This window comes from Rhinoraja longicauda, chromosome 9 (genome assembly GCF_053455715.1).
Source record: "Rhinoraja longicauda isolate Sanriku21f chromosome 9, sRhiLon1.1, whole genome shotgun sequence".
Lineage (NCBI taxonomy): Eukaryota > Metazoa > Chordata > Chondrichthyes > Rajiformes > Arhynchobatidae > Rhinoraja > Rhinoraja longicauda.
The window spans coordinates 57,321,066-57,342,799 of record NC_135961.1 but is presented as its reverse complement, the minus strand read 5'-3'; the positions used below and the strand labels follow the sequence as shown (position 1 = coordinate 57,342,799).

Sequence of the window (21,734 nt, the reverse complement as noted above, 5' to 3'; positions counted from 1 at the left end):
CGCACATTAACACTATCCTACACCCACTAGGGACAATTTTTTAAAAAAAATTTGCCCAGCCAATTAATCTACGAACCTGTACATCTTTGGCGTGTGGGAGGAAACTGAAGATCTCGGAGAAAACCCACGCAGATCACGGGAAGAACGTACAAACTCCGTACAGTATAGCACCCTTAGTCAGGATCGAACCTGAGTCTCCGGTGCTGCTTTCGCTGAAAGGCAGCAACTCTACTGCTGTGCCACTGTGCCGCCCTGTATAGAAGATTCTGAGTATGACTGAGAAGGTGCAGACTGAGAGGATGCTTCCCCAGGTGAGGTTATGTCGAACCAGGTGGGATGGTTTCAGAAGAAGATGTCGCCCGGGTTCGATCCTGACTAAGGGTGCTGTCTGTACGGATTTTGCACGTTCTCCCCGTGATCTGCGTGGGTTTTCTCCAGGTGCTCCGGTTTCCTCCCACACTCCAAAGACGTGCAGGTTTGTCGGTTAATTGGCTTCTGTAAATTGTTCCTCGTGTGTACGACTAGTGAATGGGGCGCGGACAAGGTGGGCCGAAGGGCCTGTTTCCGTGCTGTTTCTCTAAAGACTAGTAACATCACCTCGTTTTGTGTAAATCTGGAAAAGGCGTAGTCTGGCACCGTCAGAGTGAAACCAGAAAACACTTCCCCACAAAAAATAAGAAGTGAACTTCAGTGAAAGCTGTTTCTGTGGCTCATTACCCAACATGTAGCGGTAGCCAGCACTACAGAGAGAGCCCATCAGGACAGCGACGAGGGAACGGATTGGCACAGCACCTGGCGGAGAACAGAGCGGTCACAGTCATTCTCCCCCAAAGCCTCTGTATCAAATTAGTTCAGTTGATTAAGTACATCAGGGACGGGTAAATAGAGGTGATGGGCCCTCAGTGAACATCGGCTGGAGAGGCTGAAAAGTCTGCTCTGGTTCCAAAGGACTTTCTATTCCTTGACTGTCGCTACCTCTTTGCTCTATTAATTTAATCCCCAGTCGTCTGAAGTGGCTTCATGAAGCTTCTACTGCAGAAACTGGAGCTAATGGATTACAGAATCCAGTTTGAACTTACAATGTCATACACACACACACACATGTTTGCACTGTGGGAAGACGACAAGCTGGTGGAGGGAGTGTGATGCTCTGGGCAATGTTCTGCTGGGAAACCCTGGGTCCGGCCATTCGTGTGGACGTCAATTTGACGCGTGTCACCTACCTAAACATCGTTGCAGACCAGGTACACCCCTTCATGGCAATGGTATTCCCTGATGGCAGTGGCCTCTTTCAGCAGGATAATGCGCCCTGCCACACTGCACACATTGTTCAGGAATGGTTTGTGGAACGTGATGAAGTGTTCACGGTGTTGCCCTGGCCTCCAAATTCTCCAGATCTCAATCCGATTGAGCATCTGTGGGATGTGCTGGATCGACAAGTCCGATCCACGGTGGCTCCACCTCGCAACTTACAGGACTTGAAGGATCTGCTGCTAATGTTTTGGTGCCAGATAACACGGGACACCTTCAGGGGTCTTGTAGAGTCCATGTCTCGGTGGGTCGGCGCTGCTTTGGCAGCACATGGAGGACCAACGGCATATTAGGCAGGTGGTCATAATGTTTCGGCTCATCAGTGTATATACACATATATACATATATATATTATATATATGTGTGTGTGTGACATTGTATGTTCAATCTGGATTCTGTAATACATTGGCTCCAGTTTCTGTAGTGTGTGTATTATTTATATGTGTATGTACACACGCACACCCACATGTATATATATACATATACATACTCGCGCACACACACACACGTGTGTGTATATATAATGTGTATATATATACATATATACACACCCACATGTATATACATACACACACACACACACACACACACACACACACACACACACACACACACATATATATATATATACACACACGTATAGAAAATACACACACATTTAAAATTTAAGGTAGCAGAGTAGTAAATTGCTGCCTCACAGCATCGGAGACCTGGGTTCGATCCTGACCTTGGGTGCTGTCTGTGTGGAGTTTGCATTCACAGCTGGTGAAGTCGCTGTTTTTATCTTCAGGCTGACTTTGCACAGCATGATTCCGTAAATAATAAATGGGGATAGACAGGTACTATTTAAGTGGTATCGCACAAAAGATTGAATCTCGGCCATGGTAACAATGGGATCTGTTTCTCTGCTTCCTTTGATCTCCAGTGGAAGAATTGGTCCTGAAAATGTGGTCTAGACCCTGTGGCATCGTGGCTAGCTTGAAAGTCTCCCATTTGGTTGCAACCCACTCGTCAGTTTCGCCTTTTAATGGAAGCTGCCCTCGTACAGTTGGCATCCGAGATCTGTTGACTTCTAGTTTAGAGATGCAGCATGGAATCAGGCTCATCGACCCACCAAGTCCACGCTGACCATTGATCACCCATTCATACTAGTTCTGTGTTATCCCATTTTCTTAAGAGGGTCTTGACCCGAAACATCACCTATTCCTTTTTCTCCCAGAGATGCTGCCTGTCCCGCTGAGTTACTCCAGCTCTTTGTGTTTATCTTCGGTTTAAACCAGCATCTGCAGTTCCTTCCTACACCCTTCATATCAAAGGGCAACTTTACAGAGGCCAATTAACTTACCAACCTGCCTTTCTTTGGGACGTGGGGAGAAACTGGTGCACCTGGAGGAAACCCACGCAGTCACAGGGAGAACCTGAAAACTCCTCACGGCCAGCACCCGAGGTCAGGATCGAACCCGGGTGTCTGGCGCTGTGAGGCAGCAGCTCTACCAGCTGCGCCACTGTGCCACTGCCTGGGTAGAGTTCTAGATTGTCGCGCACTCTTAAAAAGCAAAGCTCCCTCTTCCATGACAATAGACAATAGACAATAGGTGCAGGAGGAGGCCATTCGGCCCTTCGAGCCAGCACCGCCATTCAATGTGATCATGGCTGATCATTCTCAATCAGTGCCCCGTTCCTGCCTTCTCCCCATACCCCCTGATTACGCTATCCTTAAGAGCTCTATCCAGCTCTCTCTTGAATGCATTCAGAGAATTGGCCTCCACTGCCTTCTGAGGCAGAGAATTCCACAGATTCACAACTCTCTGACTGAAAAAGTTTTTCCTCATCTTCTTTAGATTCTTTAGAAAGTGAAAGGACAGGCAGCAGTTTAACGTGCTACGTGATCACTTGCTGCTTGTTAAAGTTTTGAGCAGACTTTGGCGCTGAATGGTATCAGTGTAACACGAACAAAGGGCCATTGAAAGGGCCTTTATATATTGGAGAAAGGGCTTGTTATTCAGCTACAGCATGGAAAAAGTGACACTTAATCTCCTTACTTTCTTATGCTTTACCCATTTAAATTATTGTTGCACTGGTGGAGTTGTCACAGGTAGCTTTACTTTGGGACGAATTATAACGCGAAGCAGTCCGCTGACACATTTAATGGAGCAGAAACGAGGTCGACCGTTCCAGACTCCACATTTGTGTCAATGTCTCACCCCTCCCACAATAGTTTTATTTATAGTTTAGTTTAGAGACACAGCGCGGAAGCAGGCCCTTCGGCTCACCAGCCATTCCCCGCACATTAATGCTATCCCACACGCGCTAGGGACAATTTTACATTGATACATTTATACCCAGCCAATTAACCTACAAATCTGTCTGTCTTTGGAGTGTGGGAGGAAACCGAAGATCTCGGAGAAAACCCAAGCGGTCATGGGGAGAACGTACAAACTCTGTACAGACAGCACCCGTAGTCGGGATCAAACACGGGTCTCTGGCGCTGTAACGCAGCAACTCTACTCCTGTGCCACCGTGTTGCCCAGTTTCAGAGCATAGAACAGAACACCACAGGAACAGGCCCTTCGGCCCACAATGTCCATGCAGAATATTATGCCAAATTAAATGAATCTCCTCTGCCTTCTAGGTGGAAGAAGGAAAACATAGGAAAGCTGATCACCGGATTTATTACTTGTCAGAACATAAATTCATAAGTCATAGGAACAGAATTAGGCCATTCGGCCCATCGAGTCCACTCCGCCGTTCAATCACGGCTGATCTCTCTCTTTCCCTCTCAACCTCATTCTCCTGCCTTCTCCCCATAACCCTTAACGCCCTTACTAATCAAGAATCTCCCGAATCTGACTACGGGTGCTGTCTGTGCGGAGTCCGTACGTTCTCGCCGTGACCTGTGTGCGTTTCCTCTGGGTGTTCTGGTTTCCTCCCACACCCCAAAGACATCCAGGTTTGTAGGTTTTTAGGCGCGGAAACAAGCCCTTCGGCCCACCGAATCCGTGCCGCCCAGCGATCCCCGCACACTAACTTTATCCTACACACACTAGGGACATTTTTTTAATTTACCCAGTCAATTAACCTACATACCTGTACGTCTTTGGAGTGTGGGAGGAAACCGAAGATCTCGGAGAAAAGCCACGCAGGTCACGGGGAGAACGTACAAACTCCGTACAGACGCCGCCCGTAGTCAGATTCGGGAGATTCTTGATTAGTAAGGGCGTTAAGGGTTATGGGGAGAGGGCAGGAGAATGGGGTTGAGAGGGAAAGAGAGAGATCAGCCGTGATTGAACGGCGGAGTAGATTAGATGGGCCGAATGGCCTAATTCTGTTCCTATGACTTATGAATTTAATCCGCCTGAAAAATTCATGAATGAAAATGGCTCCCACAGGAAGAATCCTTTGGCTACATTTCAGTGGGTGTTGACTTGAGGAGTCCCCTTGCCGCACTGAATTGTGAATGAAACATGACATCCTGGGCGGGTGAAGGAGGAGAGGAATATTTATCCCACAACCATCCCTGAAACAGATACCTTGTTATTATCAAGAAGCTTGTAGCGCCTGTACAAATTGCTCTCAACCACATTTGACACAGGGAGACTCTTCAGAAGTATATCATTAGTTATGGTTGACTTTACGATGACACAGTCGTTCATTCATAGAGAGATATAATTCGGAAACAGGCTCATCAAGTCCACGCCGGCCATCAAGTTTACATGAATCCTGCATTAATCCATTAAAAAAAAAATCATGGCCACCTTCTTATCAACTCACTGGGCGGTGCAGCGGTAGACAATAGACAATAGACAATAGGTGCAGGAGTAGGCCATTCGGCCCTTCAAGCCAGCACCGCCATTCAATGTGATCAATGGCTGATCATCCACAATCAGTACCCCGTTCCTGCCCTCTCCCCATACCCCCTGACTCCGCTATCATTAAGAGCTCTATCTAACTCTCTCTTGAAAGCATCAAGAGAATTGGCCTCCACTGCCTTCTGAGGCAGAGAATTCCACAGATTTACAACTCTCTGACTGAAATTATTTTTCCTCATCTCCGTTCTAAATGGCCTACCCCTTATTCTTAAACTGTGGTAGGGTTGCTGCCTTACAGCGCCAGAGTCCCAGGTTCGATCCTGACTACGGGTGCTGCCTGTGCGGAGTTTGTACGTTCTCCCCGTGACCTGCGTGGGTTTTCTCCGGGTGCTCCGGTTTCCTCCCACACTCCAAAGACGTGCAGGTTTGTAGGTTAGTTGGCTTCGGTAAAAGATAGACACAAAATGTGGGGGCAACTCAGCGGGTCAGACAACATCTGAAGAAGGGCCTGCACCCGAAACGTCACCCATTCGTTCTCTCCAGAGATGCTGCCTGTCCCACTGTTACTCATATTGGAATCTTTGGCATGCATTCCTCTTCACACTTCACACCTACTGATGAAGCCTATGACGGCAATGGCATACTCATCTAGGAAGAAAGATATAAAACGCCGGAGTTACTCAGCGGGTCAGGCAGCACCTGTGGAGAAAGTTAACAGCTGACGTTTCGGGTCGAGACCCTTCTATCTTAAACCTAACCGTTCGTGTCAAGTGGCGGTCCTTGTTTGGTCAAAAGGTCATAAGTGATAGGAGTCGAATTAGGCCATTTGGTGCATCAAGTACAGTCCGCCATTCGACCATGGCCCTCCTAACCCCATTCTCCTGCCTTCTCCCCATAACCTCTGACACCCGTACTAATCAAAAATCTATCTATCTCTGCCTTAAATATCAGAATCTGAATCTGAATGACCTTTATTGTCATTCAAAATGAATTGAACGAAAATCATTTGCCACGCAACCACAACAGTACAGAGTAAAAGACACAAGACACACAATTTTAACACAAACATCCATCACAGTGACTCCTCCAGACACCCCCTCACTGTGATGGAAGGCAAGAAAAATTCTTCTCTCTTCCCCCACTGACTTGGCCTCCACAGCCTTCTGTGGCAAAGAATTCCACAGATTCACCACCCTCTGACGAAAGAAATTTCTCCTCATCTCCTTCCTAAAAGAACGCCCTTTAATTCTGAGGGTATGACCTCTAGTCCTCGACTCTCCCTCCCCACTGTGAACGGTGGCAGAGCGGCTGATTTACATTCGGGTCAGCGCTTGCTGCTTTGGGAAGGAACTGCAGATGCTGGTATCAATCGAAGCGAGAGAAAAAGGAATTAGCTGCCGCGTAGTTTGAGTGCGAATCCATACATATCCGTTGTGGAATCCATACATTAGCATACGTTGTGTGTGCGGAGCAATGAAAATTTCACTGTGCCCGGTCACATGTGACAATAAAGTATTCCTATTGATTTTACGATGTCAGAGTTGTTCATTCACAGAGAGATATAATTCGGAAACAGGCTCATCAAGTCCACGCCGGCCATCAAATTCACACGAATCCTGCATTGAAACCATTTTTTGATACCATTGTGATTTTGATAACCATTGCTATACCTATTCCAGTGGAGGCCAATTCTCTGAATGCATTCGAGAGAGAGCTGGATAGAGCTCTTAAGGATAGCGGAGTCAGCAGGGTATGGGGAGAAGGCAGGAATGGGGTACTGATTGAGAATGATCAGCCATGATCACATTGAATGGCGGTGCTGGCTCGAAGGGCCGAATGCCCTCCTCCTGCACCTATTGTCTATTGTCTATTATTCCCAAGCTTGTTATCTCCGGGGTCTTGGCTTACGTTATTTCCTAGCCTGTGAGATTCATGTGCAACTTTGCTTTTTTTGTGCAGAGATGGGATTTGACTATTTCTGCGTGGAAATTTGATGCGACGTTTTTTTTTTCTTCTTGTTGTTTTTTTGTTCCTGGCGTGGAAAGGGTCTGTCTGTATGTATGTGCTGATTCCAAGGCGTGGGAGTCTCACACAGTGGAAGCACGGCTGAACTACAGGGGAGGGAGAGGGAGGGTTGAAATGATAGTGACGAGAATCTCCACTGGCAGGCTGGGGCTGGGGCTGTAGCAGCAAGCAAGAAAGAAAGGAAGGGGCTGGTCGCCAGTTGCACTGTGCAGTCAGTGCCAGTGTGCGTTGTGTGTGCGTTTGCAACGGGTGTTTCTGTGCTGAAGGTCTCGCCCGCTTGGTTGCTCATCCAGCTGCTCGTTCCGACTGCCCTGGACAAGTTTGGGAGGGGAGAGGGGAGGAGGGGAAGGGGGAGAGGGGAGGAGGGGAAGACCACCACCACCACCACCACCACCACCACAGCAGCCTCCAGAGCAGAGCAGAGCCCAGACAAAGCAGGCACAGCACCGCCCATCTGTGTGGGACCAGCAAGGAGAGGAGGCGTCAGGATGCACCGGGACTGAGTGATGGCGAGTTGCAGAGCGGTCTCTAGCAAGAGGGCCACTCAGCTCAACCTGGTCACCGGCTTCTTCCAGTACGCGCACGGTGAGTTGCCAACGCCACCGGGTCTATCCGACCCCCTTGTGTCCCCCAAGGCAGGGATGGACTGACGCATTCTCGCATTGCCTTGGGAAGGGACTGACTGCAGATAGATAGATGCTGGTTTGTGCAGTAGATTCTGGCTATTGACGGAATGCAGCGTAGGTTAATCCCCGGAATGGCTGGACTGTTGTCATATGTTGAAAGACTGGAGCGACTAGGCTTGTTTGGACGCACTGGGATTTAGAAGGATGAGAGGGGATCTTATCGAAACGTATACGATTATTAAGGGGTTGGACACGATAGAGGCAGGAAACATGTTCCCAATGTTGGGGGAGTCCAGAACAAGGGGCCACAGTTTAAGAATAAGGGGTAGGCCATTTGGAACTGAGATGAGGAGGAAACACTTTTTCAGTCAGAGAGTTGTGAATCTGTGGAATTCTCTGCCTCAGAAGGCAGTGGAGGCCAATTCTCTGAATGCATTCAAGAGAGAGCTAGATAGAGCTCTTAAGGATAGCAGAGTCAGGGGGTATGGGGAGAAGGCAGGAATGGGGTACTGATTGTGAATGATCAGCCATGATCACATTGAATGGCGGTGCTTGCTCGAAGGGCCGGATGGCCTCCTCCTGCACCTATTGCCTATTGTCTATTGTCTATAAGATAGAGACGCACAAATGCTGGAGTTCCCTCCCCTCCTCCCTAATCTCTGCACATCCCCCATCCTTTCCAATCGTCACTTTCGTTTCATGTATCTTGTTGTGTTTTATGACTGTCGGCAGATCAATTTCCCTCCTGGGATAAATAAAGTCCCATCGTATCGTATCGTTTCTCCCCATAACCCCCGACACCTTAACTAATCAAGAATCAATCAATCTCCGTCTTAATCTCAGGACATTCAATCTCAGCACATCCCTTCCCTCCAGAGATGCTGCCCGTCCCGCTGAGTTACTCCAGCATTTTGTGTCTAAATTCTTGATCAGAACGCGTGTCGAGGGTTACGGGGAGAAGGAAGGCAGGAAAATGGGATGAGGAGGGAGAGGTCTGCCATGATCGAATGGGGGAGTAAACGCGACGGGCCGAATGGCCCAATTCTTCTACTCCTATAACTTATGACAGGGTGAGTCTGAAGAAGGGTCTCGGCCCGAAACCCTCACCCATTCCTTCTCTCCAGAGACGCTGCCTGTCCCGCTGGGTTACTCCATCATTTTGTGCCCGACCAGGGTGTGTAACAGTCGCTGGGAACTGACACTTGTTTGAGTGAGGGGACCTGTCACCAGCAGGTTCATAGGTCCATGTTTTGTGGGAAGGAACTGCTGATGCTGCTTACTCTAGCATTTTTGCGTCTGTTATAATAAGTTCATAAGTGATAGGAGTAGAATTGGTCCATTCGGCCCATCAAGTCCATTCTGCCATTCAATCATGGCTGATCTATCTCTCCCTCCTAACCCCATTCTCCTGCTTTCAGACTAACTCCCCTCCCCCGTCCCCTCATCCCCAATCTTTGCACATCCTCCAATCCTTTCCAATCGTCACTTTCGTTTCATGTATCTTGTTGTGTTTTATGACTGTCGGCAGATCAATTTCCCTCCTGGGATAAATAAAGTTCCATCGTATATCGTATCGTTTCTCCCCATCACCCCCGACACCTTAACTAATCAAGAATCAATCAATCTCCGTCGTAAAAATATCCATTGACTTGGCCTCCACAGCGTTCCGTGGCAATGAATTCCACAGATTCACCACCCGGGAGGTTTGGGAAGGCTGGCTGAAACTCCACAGCCCCTAGCTCTGTTGTGAATGCCTCCGCAGAATGCCATTTACGTTTAGTTTAAGTCACAGAGTGCTGGAGTAACTCAGCGGGCCAGGCAGCATCTCTGGAGAAAAAAGGTACGGGTGGCCTTCTGGGTCGAGACCCTTCTTCAGGCTGAGAGTCAGGGGAGAGGGAAACAAGAGATATGAAAAAGCTACATCGAACGAACGAATGAAAGAAACGCAAGAAGGATGAACCAGGCCATCGAGATGTTATTTTAGTACCGTTTTAATCTTATGTCCTTGGGACAGTGCACTGAAAATGGGTGGCCGGGCCAGCCTTCTGCTGGGCATAAGAGTAACTCAGCGGGACAGGCAGCATCTCTGGAGAGATGGAACGGTTAACCTGGGAAAGGACAGTTGTTGTGAGCAGCTACGCCTTGCTGAATGGGAAGGCAGCCTTCCAGCTGAGGCGCTGGGTCTCAGAGTGAGTTAGATTTAAGAGGGAGTTAGATGTGGCACTTGTGGCTAAAGGGATCAGGGGGTATGGAGAGTAGGCAGGTACGGGATATCAGCCATGATCATATTGAATGGCGGTGCAGGCTCGAAGGGCCGAATGGCCTACTCCTGCACCTATTTTCTGTTTCTATGTTTCGATGTCCTGATGCAGGACGTCGACCTGAAAGGCCCTCCTTTTTCCGCAGGTGCTGCCTGACCCGCTGAGTTTCCCCCAGCAGTCAGTTAGCTCGCTCTGAAAGCAGGGAATGTTGGGCACACCCAGCAAAGAAGGCAGCACCTGTGGAAAGAGGAATGGTTAATCTCTCAGTTTGTCTAGTTTAGTTTATTTAGAGATACAGTGTGGGGCCGGGTCCCTTGGTCCACCGAATCCATGCCGATGAACGATCACACTAGTTCTATGTTGTCCCAGATTCGCATCCTACACTCCAGGGGCAGTTTACAGAAGCCAATTAACCTACAAACCCACACGTCTTTGGAACGTGGGTGGAAACCAGAGCACCCGGAGGAAACCCACGCAGTCACGGGGAGAACGTACAAACTCCGTACAGACAGCACCTGTAGTCAGGATCGATCCTGGGTCTCGGGAGCTGTAAGGCAGCAACACTTCCGCGGCTATGTAGCCCCTGCATCAGAGCTGAGAAAATGGGAACCATATACACAAAGACACTGGTCTGAAGAAGGGTCCTGACCTGAATCGTTACCTATCCATGTTCCCCTAAGATGCGGACTGACCCACGGAGTTACTCCAGCACTCTGTCTTTTTGTTTTTTTTGTAAACCAGCACCTGCAGTTCTTGTGTCGAAAGGTAGAAACATGTTGGCTAAGATAGCAGAGAAGTTTGGGTAGGACAGCGGTGGACGAAAGTGAATATCTCTGATGGGGTGAAATAACTGGGGCACTTAACGTAAGATGTGGCTGAATAAGTGTCCCGACCCAAAACGTCACCCATCCTTTTTCTCCAGAGATGCTGCCTGGCCCGCTGAGTTACTCCAGCACTTTGTGCCTATCTTCACTTATCATAAGAGTAAGCTTTTTAAGATGGAAACACCGGAGATGCTGGAGTCCTGAACAACGAAACAAACTGCTGGAGGAACTCAGTGGGTCAGCCAGTGATTAGAGAGAAATGGGCAGTCTACATTTTGGATCGGGATCATTCTATATATTGCTGGAGTAGAGGGGAGAAGCTTCTCAATCTGTACAATGTGTTGCTAATGTTGTATAGTCTGTAGCCTAACCTGTTCTGACTGATGATACAAAAGTGGGTGGTTTTGCCGACAGTGAAAATGGTTGTGATAAATTGCAGCAGGATCTTGATCGATTGGCCAGGTGGGCTGAGGAATGGTTGATGGAACTTAAGGCAGAGGAATGTGAGGTGTTGCATTTTGGGACGTCTAACAAGGGCAGGACCTACACAGTGAATGGTTGGGCTCTGGGGAGAGTTGTAGAGCAGAGGGATCTAGGAATGCAAGTGCATGGTTCCTTGAAGGTCGAGTCGAAGGGTGGTCAAAAAGGCTTTTGGTACATTGACCTCCATCATTCAGAGTATTGAGTATAGGAGTTAGGATGTCATGTTGTTGTTGTATAAGATGTTGGTGAGACCGCATTTAGAATATTGTGTTCAGTTCTGGGCACCATGTTATAGGAAAGATATTGTCAAGCTTGAAAGGGTTCAGAAAAGATTTACGAGGATGTTGCCAGGATTAGAGGGTGTGAGCTATAGGGAGAGGTTGAGTAGGCTGGGTCTCTATTCCATGGAGCGCAGGAGAATGAGGGGGGATCTTATAGAGGTGTACAAAATCATGAGAGGAATAGATCGGGTGGATACACAAAATCTGTTGCCCAGAGTAGGGGAATCGAGGACCAGAGGACATAGGTTCAAGGTGAAGGGGAAAAGATATAATAGGAATCCGAAGGGTAACTTTTTCACACAAAGGGTGTTGGGTGAATGGAATAAGCTGCCTGAGAATGTATAGTTGAGGCTGGGACTATCCCATCATTTAAGAAATAGTTAGACAGGTACATGGATGGGGCAGGTTTGGAGGGATATGGACCAAGCGCAGGCAAGTGGGACTAGTGTAGCTGGGACATTGTTGGCAAGTTGGGCCGAAGGGCCTGTTTCCACATTGTATCACCCAGTGTCTCTATGACTCTATGTTGCTTAGCAGCCTCACAGATATCTGATGAACATCTGAACTTGCTGCAGAGGCAGGCCCGGTGATTGCAAAATTAATTAGGTTGGGATGTTAAAATGATGACTGCTCTGTTGCCTCTGCATGCTCGTGGAAGTCCCTACTCACTGTGGCAGTAAGATGTATTCCTGCATCCGTAGCTGCTCTGCAATGGTAATCAATTCTGCATCTGTTATTTTGCTTTCTCCCCTCTTGCTGTCTTATTACCAAGGGACTCACTCGCACTTTCTGTCTGCTTTTGCTTGCCCGTGAGCATCCAACAAGATTTTCACTCTCTCAATTGCTCCCAATACCTCCTTGTAATTATATTTTAATTTTCTTTCAGTCGGAGATTAGCCTTTAACAGTGGCTCGGATTGAATGACATTATTTTTAATCTTCTTCGCTTCCGTGGCCATTTGTTGGGAACGTGGTGCGTTATCGAGCCTGATCTCCGGAAAGAATAGGTCGAACCTCCACTCCACTCCCCTCCCGAGAGTTGGGGGCGGGGGGAGAAGTGAAGTTATGTCAGCTGGTTTAAAAATATTTGAAATGAATCCACATTGAGAACCAACCCTCGATCTTGACGGAGGTGGAGTGAAGGGAGGGCAGCTAATTACTGGTGGGAGCTTAGTCAGGCATTCGATTATTATATAATGAGACTGCCTACTTTCATTCTAATAGCTGTTCTATTTTTAATCTACGGGTACGACAGGACTTGGAATCTGTCAGCTGAGAGTAGCAGGGAGGACTGAATCCCAGAGCTAAGTACTCTTCCAAAAGTAGTAGCTTATAAACTCAGAGATGTAACGCGGAAACAGGCCTTTTGGCCCATCGAGTCCGCGCCGACCAGTAGTCCCTCAGCACCAGCACGCCCCCACACACACTAGGGACAATTTACTATTGTACCAGGCCAATTAGCCTACAAACCTGTACGTCTTTGGAGTGTGAAAGGAAACCGGAGCACCCATGGGAAACTCACATGGTGGAGAGGGGGGGGGGGGGGGGTGAGGGGGTGTACTGGTGGGGGAAGGGGGGTAGTGAATGGGGGGAGGAGGTGTTTGTAGACGTTCCCTAAAATTGGACGATTCAACAAATGTACCGTTGGGTTGCAAACTAACTGGTTTTTACTTTGGACTTTAGACTTTAGAGACACAGCGTGGAAACATGCCCTTCAGTCCACCAAGTCCACACAGACCAGCAATCGGCCCATACACCAGCACTACCCTACACACCAGGGATAATTTGCAATTTACAGAAGCCAATTAACCTACAAACCTGTACGTCTCTGGAGTGCGGGTTAATTAGCTTCGGTAAGATTGCACATTGTCCCTCGTGTGTAGGATAGAACTAGTGTACGGGGTGCTCGCTGGTCAGTGTGGACACTGGGCTGAAGGGTCCCTTCCTGCTCTGTGTCTGTAAAGTCTAAAGTGAAGTCTCAAGGCGAGAGAGGGTTCGATTGTCAGGCGGGTGGACAAAGGCGAGAGATGGGAAGAGGACAAAAGGGTGTGAGATACGGAGAGACAAGAGACACAAAATGTGAAGCCAGAGGATGGGATGGAGGTGGGATGGGGATGGGGGAAGGGAAAAGGGCTTGTTGTTGGTTAATTACCTAAAATACCTGTATAGTTCTGGTTACTGACCTCAGGAAGATGCTAGCCAGCAGGATCCTCTGGGAAATGAAGTGAAAATCCTCTCCATAGATGCAGGCAAGGGAGATGTGGTCCTGCAAAGAGTGCTGAGGGAGTTAGATAGTGGGTTAGAAAATACAACCTCCAGTGTTGTGATCTCCTGATATTCAGGCAATAGAGGGATATGGAGTGCGTGCAGGCAGAAGGGATTAGTTAGTTAATTAATTGGTAGACACAAAATGCTGGAGTAACTCAGCGGGACAGGCAGCATCTCAGGAGAGAAGCAATGGGTGACGTTTCGGGTCGAGACCCTTCTTCAGACTGATGTCAGGGGAGTGGGCGGGACAGAGATAGAATGTAGTCGGAGACAGTAAGACTGGTGGGAGAACTGGGAAGGGGGAGGGGATGGAGAGAGAGGGAAAGCAAGGGCTACTTGAAGTTAGAGAAGTCAATGTTAATACCGCTGGGGTGTAAGCTGCCCAAGCGAAATATGAGGTGCTGTTCCTCCAATTTGCGCTGGGCCTCACTCTGACAATGGAGGAGATCCCAGGACAGAAAGGTCAGATTGGGAATGGGAGGGGGAGTTAAAGTGCTGAGCCACCGGGAGATCAGGTAGGTTAATTGGAGGAAAATTGTCTACGCGCAAATTGATGGTTGGAGAGACGGGAAGGGGCAGTGAGGGTCAGTTAATGAACATCTGAGTGGAAATAGGTTACAGAGACATACTTTTAGAGATTCAGGGTGGAAACAGGCCCTTCGACCCACCGAGTCCACGCTGATCAACGATAACCCATACATGATCCCAGTTTTGCATCCTGTATACTCAGGGCAATTTGCAGATGCCAATTAACCTAGAAAACCTGCACGTCTTTGGAATGTGGGAGGAAACCTGATCACCTGGAGAAAACCCACGTGGTCACAGGGAGAGCGAACAAACTCCGTACAGATAGCACTCACAGTCAGGATCGAACCCTGGTCTCTGGCGCTGTAAGGCAGCAACTCCACCGCTGCGCCATTGTGCTGCACGAGATTGGTGGGATTACTCTGATAGCTGGCAGGGACTTGATGGCCCGAATGGCCTCTTTCCATGTGGTTGGGAAATGTGAAGCGGCACAGTGGCGCAGCGTCGGAGTTGCTGCCTTACAGTGCTTACGGCGCCAGAGACCCGAGTCCGATCCCTTCTACGGGTGCTGTCTGTACGGAGTTTGTACGTTCTCCCCGCGACCGCGTGGGTTTTCTCCGAGCTCTTTGCTTGCCTCCCACACTCCAGAGACATACAAGTTGGTAGGTCAGTTGGCTTGGCATAAATATAAAATTATCCCCAGTGTGTGTAGGGTCGTGTTAATGTGCAGGGATCACTGGTCGGTGCGGACTCAGTGGGGCCAAAGGGCCTGTTTCCGCATTGCATCTCTGAACTAAGTTAAACTAAAACCAAACCCCATTCTCAGCACTCCACACCCAGTAGAGTCACCCTTAATGGCACCCTTGCAATCTGGACCGCTACTCCTCCCCCTGCTCCCATCCCGACATTTAGCTGGTGACTTGCAACCTCTGTCACAATCTTTATCCATCTCAGCACAGTGTAATTTATCCACATGCTCCTGCTTGTCCCACATACAGGGGCCTTGCAACTAAATAGCGCAGGATGTTCAGGTAAGCTGTTCTAGGTCACCTAACATCTAAACAGCACCGTTATTTGCAGCCAGCTTTGTGCCAAATTAAAATCCTAACAGATATTTTTGGAAAGTGTGTAGGCGTTAGTGACGGTGCATTCAAATGCTCATCAGCTGGGCACTCCGAGAGTGATACAGCGTGGAAACAGGCCCTTCGGCCCAACTTGCCCACACCGGCCAACATGTCCCATCTGCACTAGTCCCGCCTGCCTGCGTTTGGCCCGTATCCCTCTAAACCCGTCTTATTCATGCACCTGTCGAAATGTTTCTTTAACGTTGCGATAGTACCTGCCCCAACTATTTGGGAAATCGAGATATGAGGCATGAGCAATTGAGAAATGAGGCAAGTAGAGGTTTTGATAGGGTAGATAATGGAAATAGCGATGAGATAGATATTGGAAATGTAGATGAGATAGATAGTGGAAATATAGAATGGAAGAGTGAAAACGGGCAGACCACAAAATAGCGTCTCTGTGAAAATAATGTTTTGTAATAATGTAGAATGGGTTGGGATGTGACCTAGAAAGAGCGACTTATTTATTTCACAAGCACGGGCCATCCAAGAGAACCTCACACCTGATTAATATTGTGGCTCAGGGGCTAGTGGAGTTGCTGCCTTGCTGGTGCCTGAGGCACGGGTCCAATCCTGACCTTGGATGTGTAGGAAGGAACTCAGCAGGTCAGGCTGCAGGTCAGGTGAACGTGGACAGGTGACGTTTCGGGGGTGGTGTCGGCAGCCCGGCCTAGAGTTGAAGGTCGGTATAACCGGAATCCATTATAAAGTGGTCCTTATTACATACAGTACATAGATTCATAGAGAAGAAGAGTCTCGACCCGAAACGTCACCCATTCCTTCTCTCCTGGCATGCTGCCTGACCCGCTGGGTTACTTCAGCATTTTGTGTCTACGTTCAATTTGAAACCAGCATCTGCAGTTATTTTCCAACACATAGACACATAGACCATAAGTGCAGGAGTAGGCCATCTGGCCCTTCGAGCCAGCACCGCCATTCAATGTGTTCATGGCTGGTCATCCACAATCGGTACCCCGTTCCTGCCTTCTCCCCATATCCTTTGATTCTGCTCGCCCTCAGAGCTCTATCTAACTCTCTCTTGAAAACATCCAGTGAATTGGCCTCCACTGCCTTCTGTGGCAGAGAATTCCACAGATTCACAACTCTCTGGGTGAAAAAGTTTTTCCACTTCTCAGTCTTAAATGGCCCACCCCTTATTATTAAACTGTGACCCCTGGTTCTGGACTCCCCCAACATCGGGAACATTTTTCCTGCATCTAGCCCGTCTAATCCCTTAAGAATTTTATACGTTTCTATCAGATTCCCTCTCATCCTTTTAAATTCCAGTGAATACAAGCCCAGTCGATCCATTCTTTCATCATATGACATCTCAGCTGAATGCTGATAGTTCAGTACTCTCCCAGCCCTGACACTGGGATGCTGGCCTACTTTATGTGGAAAGGGTTCAGAGTCCATAATCTTCTGAATTGGAATTGGGAGCATAGATGTTAAGGGGCAGTCCGAAAAGAATGAATGCCATATAGCTGGTCATATAGCTGAGGCAAATTGGCGAATTGGGATCTTTGTTCATAAAAACTTCCAGCTCTGGTTGTCCAGTGGAGCCACTCCACTCCACTCCACTCCACTCCAGTGCATGTTTTTTAAACTCAGGGGCGGCACAGTGGCGCAGCGGTAGAGTTGCTGCCTGACAGCTCCAAAGACGGGTTCGATCCTGACCACGGATGCTGTCTGTACGGACCTTGCACATTCTCCCCGTGACTGCGTGGGTTTTCTCCAGGTGCTCCGGATCCCTCCCACATCTCAAAGACGTGCGGGTTTGTAGGTTAATTTCCTTCTGTAAATTGTCCTTAGGGTGTAGGATAGAAGTAGTGTATGGGTAATCATTGGTCGGCGTGGACGCGTTGGGCTGAAGGGCCGGCTTCCACGCTGTGTCTCTAAACTAAACTAAACATCATCTCTGGGCCTTTCGTAGACCAGCTGATTCGTTAATAATTAGACTTGGGTAATCTCGAGGATGTCATAAGGTCGACTATAACTACTTAGATCTTGTTTCTCTATGGCTGGGAATTCCTTACATTCTTTGGTTTGTTAATTTGACCACCACTGATAGAACTAAAGCTGCCATATAAAGCGTATCAGGTGGTTGCTTACATGAATAGTTTCACTGCTCTATTGTTATTTTTGACCCTGTTTGTAATGGCTGCCAGCTTTTGAAAATTCCACTCTTTTTACATCAAGCCTGATTTTCTGTTTTGAGTAACTTTATTAACTGTAGTAACAGTTTGTTCTGCGTCTGCACATGTCTTGGTCGACTCGATTCTACTCTGTTAACTGTTCGCATGCTAACTATTTTTAGTTGGCGGCACAGTGGCACAGTGGTAGAGTTGCTGCCTTACAGCGCCAGAGACCTGGGTTCGATCCTGACTACGGGTGCTGTCTGTGCGGAGTTTGCACATTCTCCCTGTGACCGCGTGGGTTTTCTCCGGGCGCTCCGGTTTCCTTCCACACTCCAAAGACGTGCAGGTTTGTAGGATAATTGGCTTCTGTAAATTGTCCCCAGTGTGCAGGATAGAACGAGTGCACAGGGTGATTGTTGGTCGGCATGGACTCGGTGGGCCGAATGGTCTGTTTCCACGCTGTGTCTCTAAACTATTTATTAAATCTCTAGTGGGGAAAAAGTGATTAAATTGTTAAATTGGTAAGTGCAAGCAAGGGATGGCATGCTGTCGAAGCAAGGAACTGCAGGTGTTGGTTTACCAAAATAAAATACACAAAGTGCTGGAGTAACTTAGCAGGTCAGGCAACATCTCTGGAGAACATGGGCAGGTGACGTCTCAGGTCTGGAACTGGAAAGGTCGAATTAAAGACTGGGTCAGATTAAAAACATGAAACACTGACTTCTAGCTCTCTCTAACACTTCACACAAACTATGCTCTGATTTGAACTTTCGGTTTTGCATATGTGTAGATCGATTTGCTGGTTTTAATGTTCCCCACACGAGTTCTCAGTGTGAGATCTCTGAAGTACAAATTTATGCTATTCAATCTTTGGATTAAATATTTAAAGAAACATTGCAGCACTGAGATGTTCTGGTTCGTTTTATTCTGACTTCAATGCCGCGCCATTAATACCGATTTTGTTTACCCCTGTACGGTTAGTGAACGTACAAAAGAAAGAAGTCGGATTTAGACAGTGTCTTAATACCACCCCAAGAAGTTAGACAGGGTTAAAAAAGACACAAAGTGCTGGGAGTAACCCAGCAGCTCAGACAGCATCTCTGGAGAACATGGATAGTTTAGTTTAGTTTAGAGATACAGCGCGGAAACAGGCCCTTCAGCCCACCGGGTCCGCGCCGACCAGCGATCCCCGCATATTAACACTATCCTACACCCACTAGGGACAATTTTTACATTTATACCAAGCCAATTAACCTACAAACCTGTACGTCTTTGGAGTGTGGGAGGAAACCAAAGATCTCGGAGAAAACTCACGCAGGTCACGGGGAGAACGTGCAAACTCCGTGCAGACAGCACCTGTAGTTGGGATCGAACCCGGGTCTCCGGCGCTGCATTCGCTTTAAGGCAGCAACTCTACCGTTGCGCCACCATGCCGCCCGGTGACGTTTCTGGTCACCAATACATTGTATGCAAACTGAATGTGACATTAGTTAGATTGTAGTCAAGAATGTAATGAGAACCATCAGTCTGAAGAAGGGTCTAGACCTGAAGCGTCACCCATTCCTTCTCTCCAGAGATGCTGCCAGTCCCGCTGAGTTGCTCCAGCATTTTGTGTCTATCTTTGGTTTAAACCAGCATCTGCAGTTCCTTCATACACCATTATTTAACTTATGGATACAGTTAAATTCTGGATTACAAAAAAAAACACAGAGTGCTGGAGTAACTCAGTAGGTCAGGCAGCATCTCAGATGCTGGTTTACAAGTAAAAACACAAAGTGCTGGAGTAATTCAATAGGACAAAAAAAAAAGAAGGGTCCCAACCTGAAACGTTACCTATCCATGTTCTTCAGTGATGCTGCCTGAACTCCAGAGTTACTCCAGCACTTTGTACCTTTTTTTGCATCTGCCATTCCTTGTATCCCCAAATACTTTGGCTGGTTATGGTAGGTCTTGTCAAATCTCAGATTGCAAGTCATGAGGTCATAAAGTCATGTGCTAGGAGTAGAATTGGGTCATTCGGCCCAATCAAGTCTACTCTGCCATTCAATCATGGCTGATCTATCTCTCCCTCCTCACCCCATTCTTCTGCCTTCTCTCCATAACCTCTGACACTTCCCATAACCTTCCCATAACCTCCCCATAACCTTCTGATCTTGTACCATTTGCCAAGAGCATCTCGTTTCCATCCCAGCCCTTCGTGCTCGCGACTGTAAATCCCACTGTTTTACAATCTCGTCGAAACACATAGGCAGAAAGGTGTTTCTCCGTTCCTTTGTGAATCTCAGCAATTCCCTCGTGTGTTTCTGACATTTTATCCCGCAATGTTTTGCAGATGAGCAGGAGGCTGTGCAAAAGAGAACATTCACCAAATGGATCAATTCTCACTTGTCCAAGGTAAGAAACTTCAAATCATCCGCATTATATTCCAAAACTATCTCCCGGCAGAGAGGGTGATTCTGCTTCCCTTAATGGCAAAGTACTAGAATGTGTCCCCATTGAAACTGTGGGCAACAGATACTGCAGATCTTAGTTTAGTTTAGAGATACAGTGCGGAAACAGGCCCTTCGGCCCACCGTGTCTGTACTGACCAGCAATCCCGGTGCATTGGCACTATCCTACGGACTGGGGACGATTTTACAATTTTTACCAAAGCCAAATTAGTCTACAAACCTGTACGTCTTTGGAGTGTGGGAGGAAACCGGAGCACCCGGAGTAAACCCACTCAGGTCACGGGGAGAATGTACAAACTCTGTACAGACAGCACCCGTAGTTAGGATCAAACCAGGGTCTCTGGCACTGTAAGGCAGCTGCACTACCATTGTGCCACCGTGCCATCCTTGGATGTAAAGGTATTACATCCTTTTTGAATAATTCCACTTTGAGGTTAATTCTTAAAATCTGGATGTTGTACTGGTAAATCTACACTACATTGCATTCAAGACATATATTGATTGATTGATGAATGGATACCTTGTTGAATGAATGAATGAATGAATGAATGAATGAATGAATGAATGAATGAATAATTTTATTGGCCAAGTATGTGCGTATACAAGGAATGTACCTTGGTGCTCCGCTCACAAATGACAACACAAACATACCGTTAACAATTAAGAATAAAGCATAAACACATCAAAACAATAAGGATACAACATTACAATAGACAATAGACAATAGGTGCAGGAGTAGGCCATTCAGCCCTTCGAGCCAGCACCGCCATTCAATGCGATCATGGCTGATCACTCTCAATCAGTACCCCGTTCCTGCCTTCTCCCCATACCCCCTCACTCCGCTATCCTTAAGAGCTCTATCCAGCTCTCTCTTGAAAGCATCCAACGAACTGGCCTCCACTGCCTTCTGAGGCAGAGAATTCCACACCTTCACCACTCTCTGACTGAAAAAGTTCTTCCTCATCTCCGTTCTAAATGACCTACCCCTTATTCTTAAACTGTGGCCCCTTGTTCTGGACTCCCCCAACATTGGGAACATGTTTCCTGCCTCTAATGTGTCCAATCCCCTAATTATCTTATATGTTTCAATAAGATCCTCCCTCATCCTTCTAAATTCCAGTGTATACAAGCCTAATTGCTCGAGCCTTTCAACATACGACAGTCCCGCCATTCCGGGAATTAACCTAGTTAATTGTTACGGTCTAAACATGTGGGTGAAAATAAACCAGAGGAAAAAAGAGACTACAGACTTTGGTTATTGAGAACTACCACTCGTGGAAAAAACTGTTTTTATGTCTGGCTGTGGCTGCTTTGACAGTCCGGAGTCATCTTCCAGAGGGAAGTGCTTCGAAGAGTTTGTGGCCAGGGTGAGAGGGGTCAGAGATGATCTTGCCCGCTCGCTTCCTGGCCCTTGCAGTGTACAGTTCGTCAATGGGGGGAAGGTTGCAGCCAACAACCTTATTGATATATTTTTGCAAAAGTGATGGCCAGAGTTGATGCTGCCCTGGGCAAGCTCCTGGGAACTTGGGAGCTGATGGGGGGGGGGGGGGGAGGAGCAGCAGAAGAGGGAAAGAGGCTGTTTTCAGAGATGAATTTTTCATTCAAGAAGC

At 47.7% G+C, this 21,734-nt stretch overlaps 1 protein-coding gene across 15 annotated transcripts in view; it reads left to right on the top strand.

Annotated features, from left to right (window-relative positions):
• The window catches only part of LOC144596779 (nesprin-1-like), a 468,061-nt gene that overhangs the window by 44,026 nt on the left and 402,301 nt on the right, over nucleotides 1-21,734 (top strand). For 14 of the 15 annotated variants that reach the window (XM_078405576.1, XM_078405565.1, XM_078405570.1 and 11 more), the window contains exons 1-2: nucleotides 7,525-7,730; nucleotides 20,007-20,068. In XM_078405576.1, the coding sequence (XP_078261702.1) occupies nucleotides 7,652-7,730; nucleotides 20,007-20,068 (141 nt within the window). In that variant the 5' untranslated portion in view covers nucleotides 7,525-7,651. Of the gene's footprint in view, nucleotides 1-7,524; nucleotides 7,731-20,006; nucleotides 20,069-21,734 lie in introns of those variants that run through there. The other variant, XM_078405564.1, reaches the window with a different exon arrangement.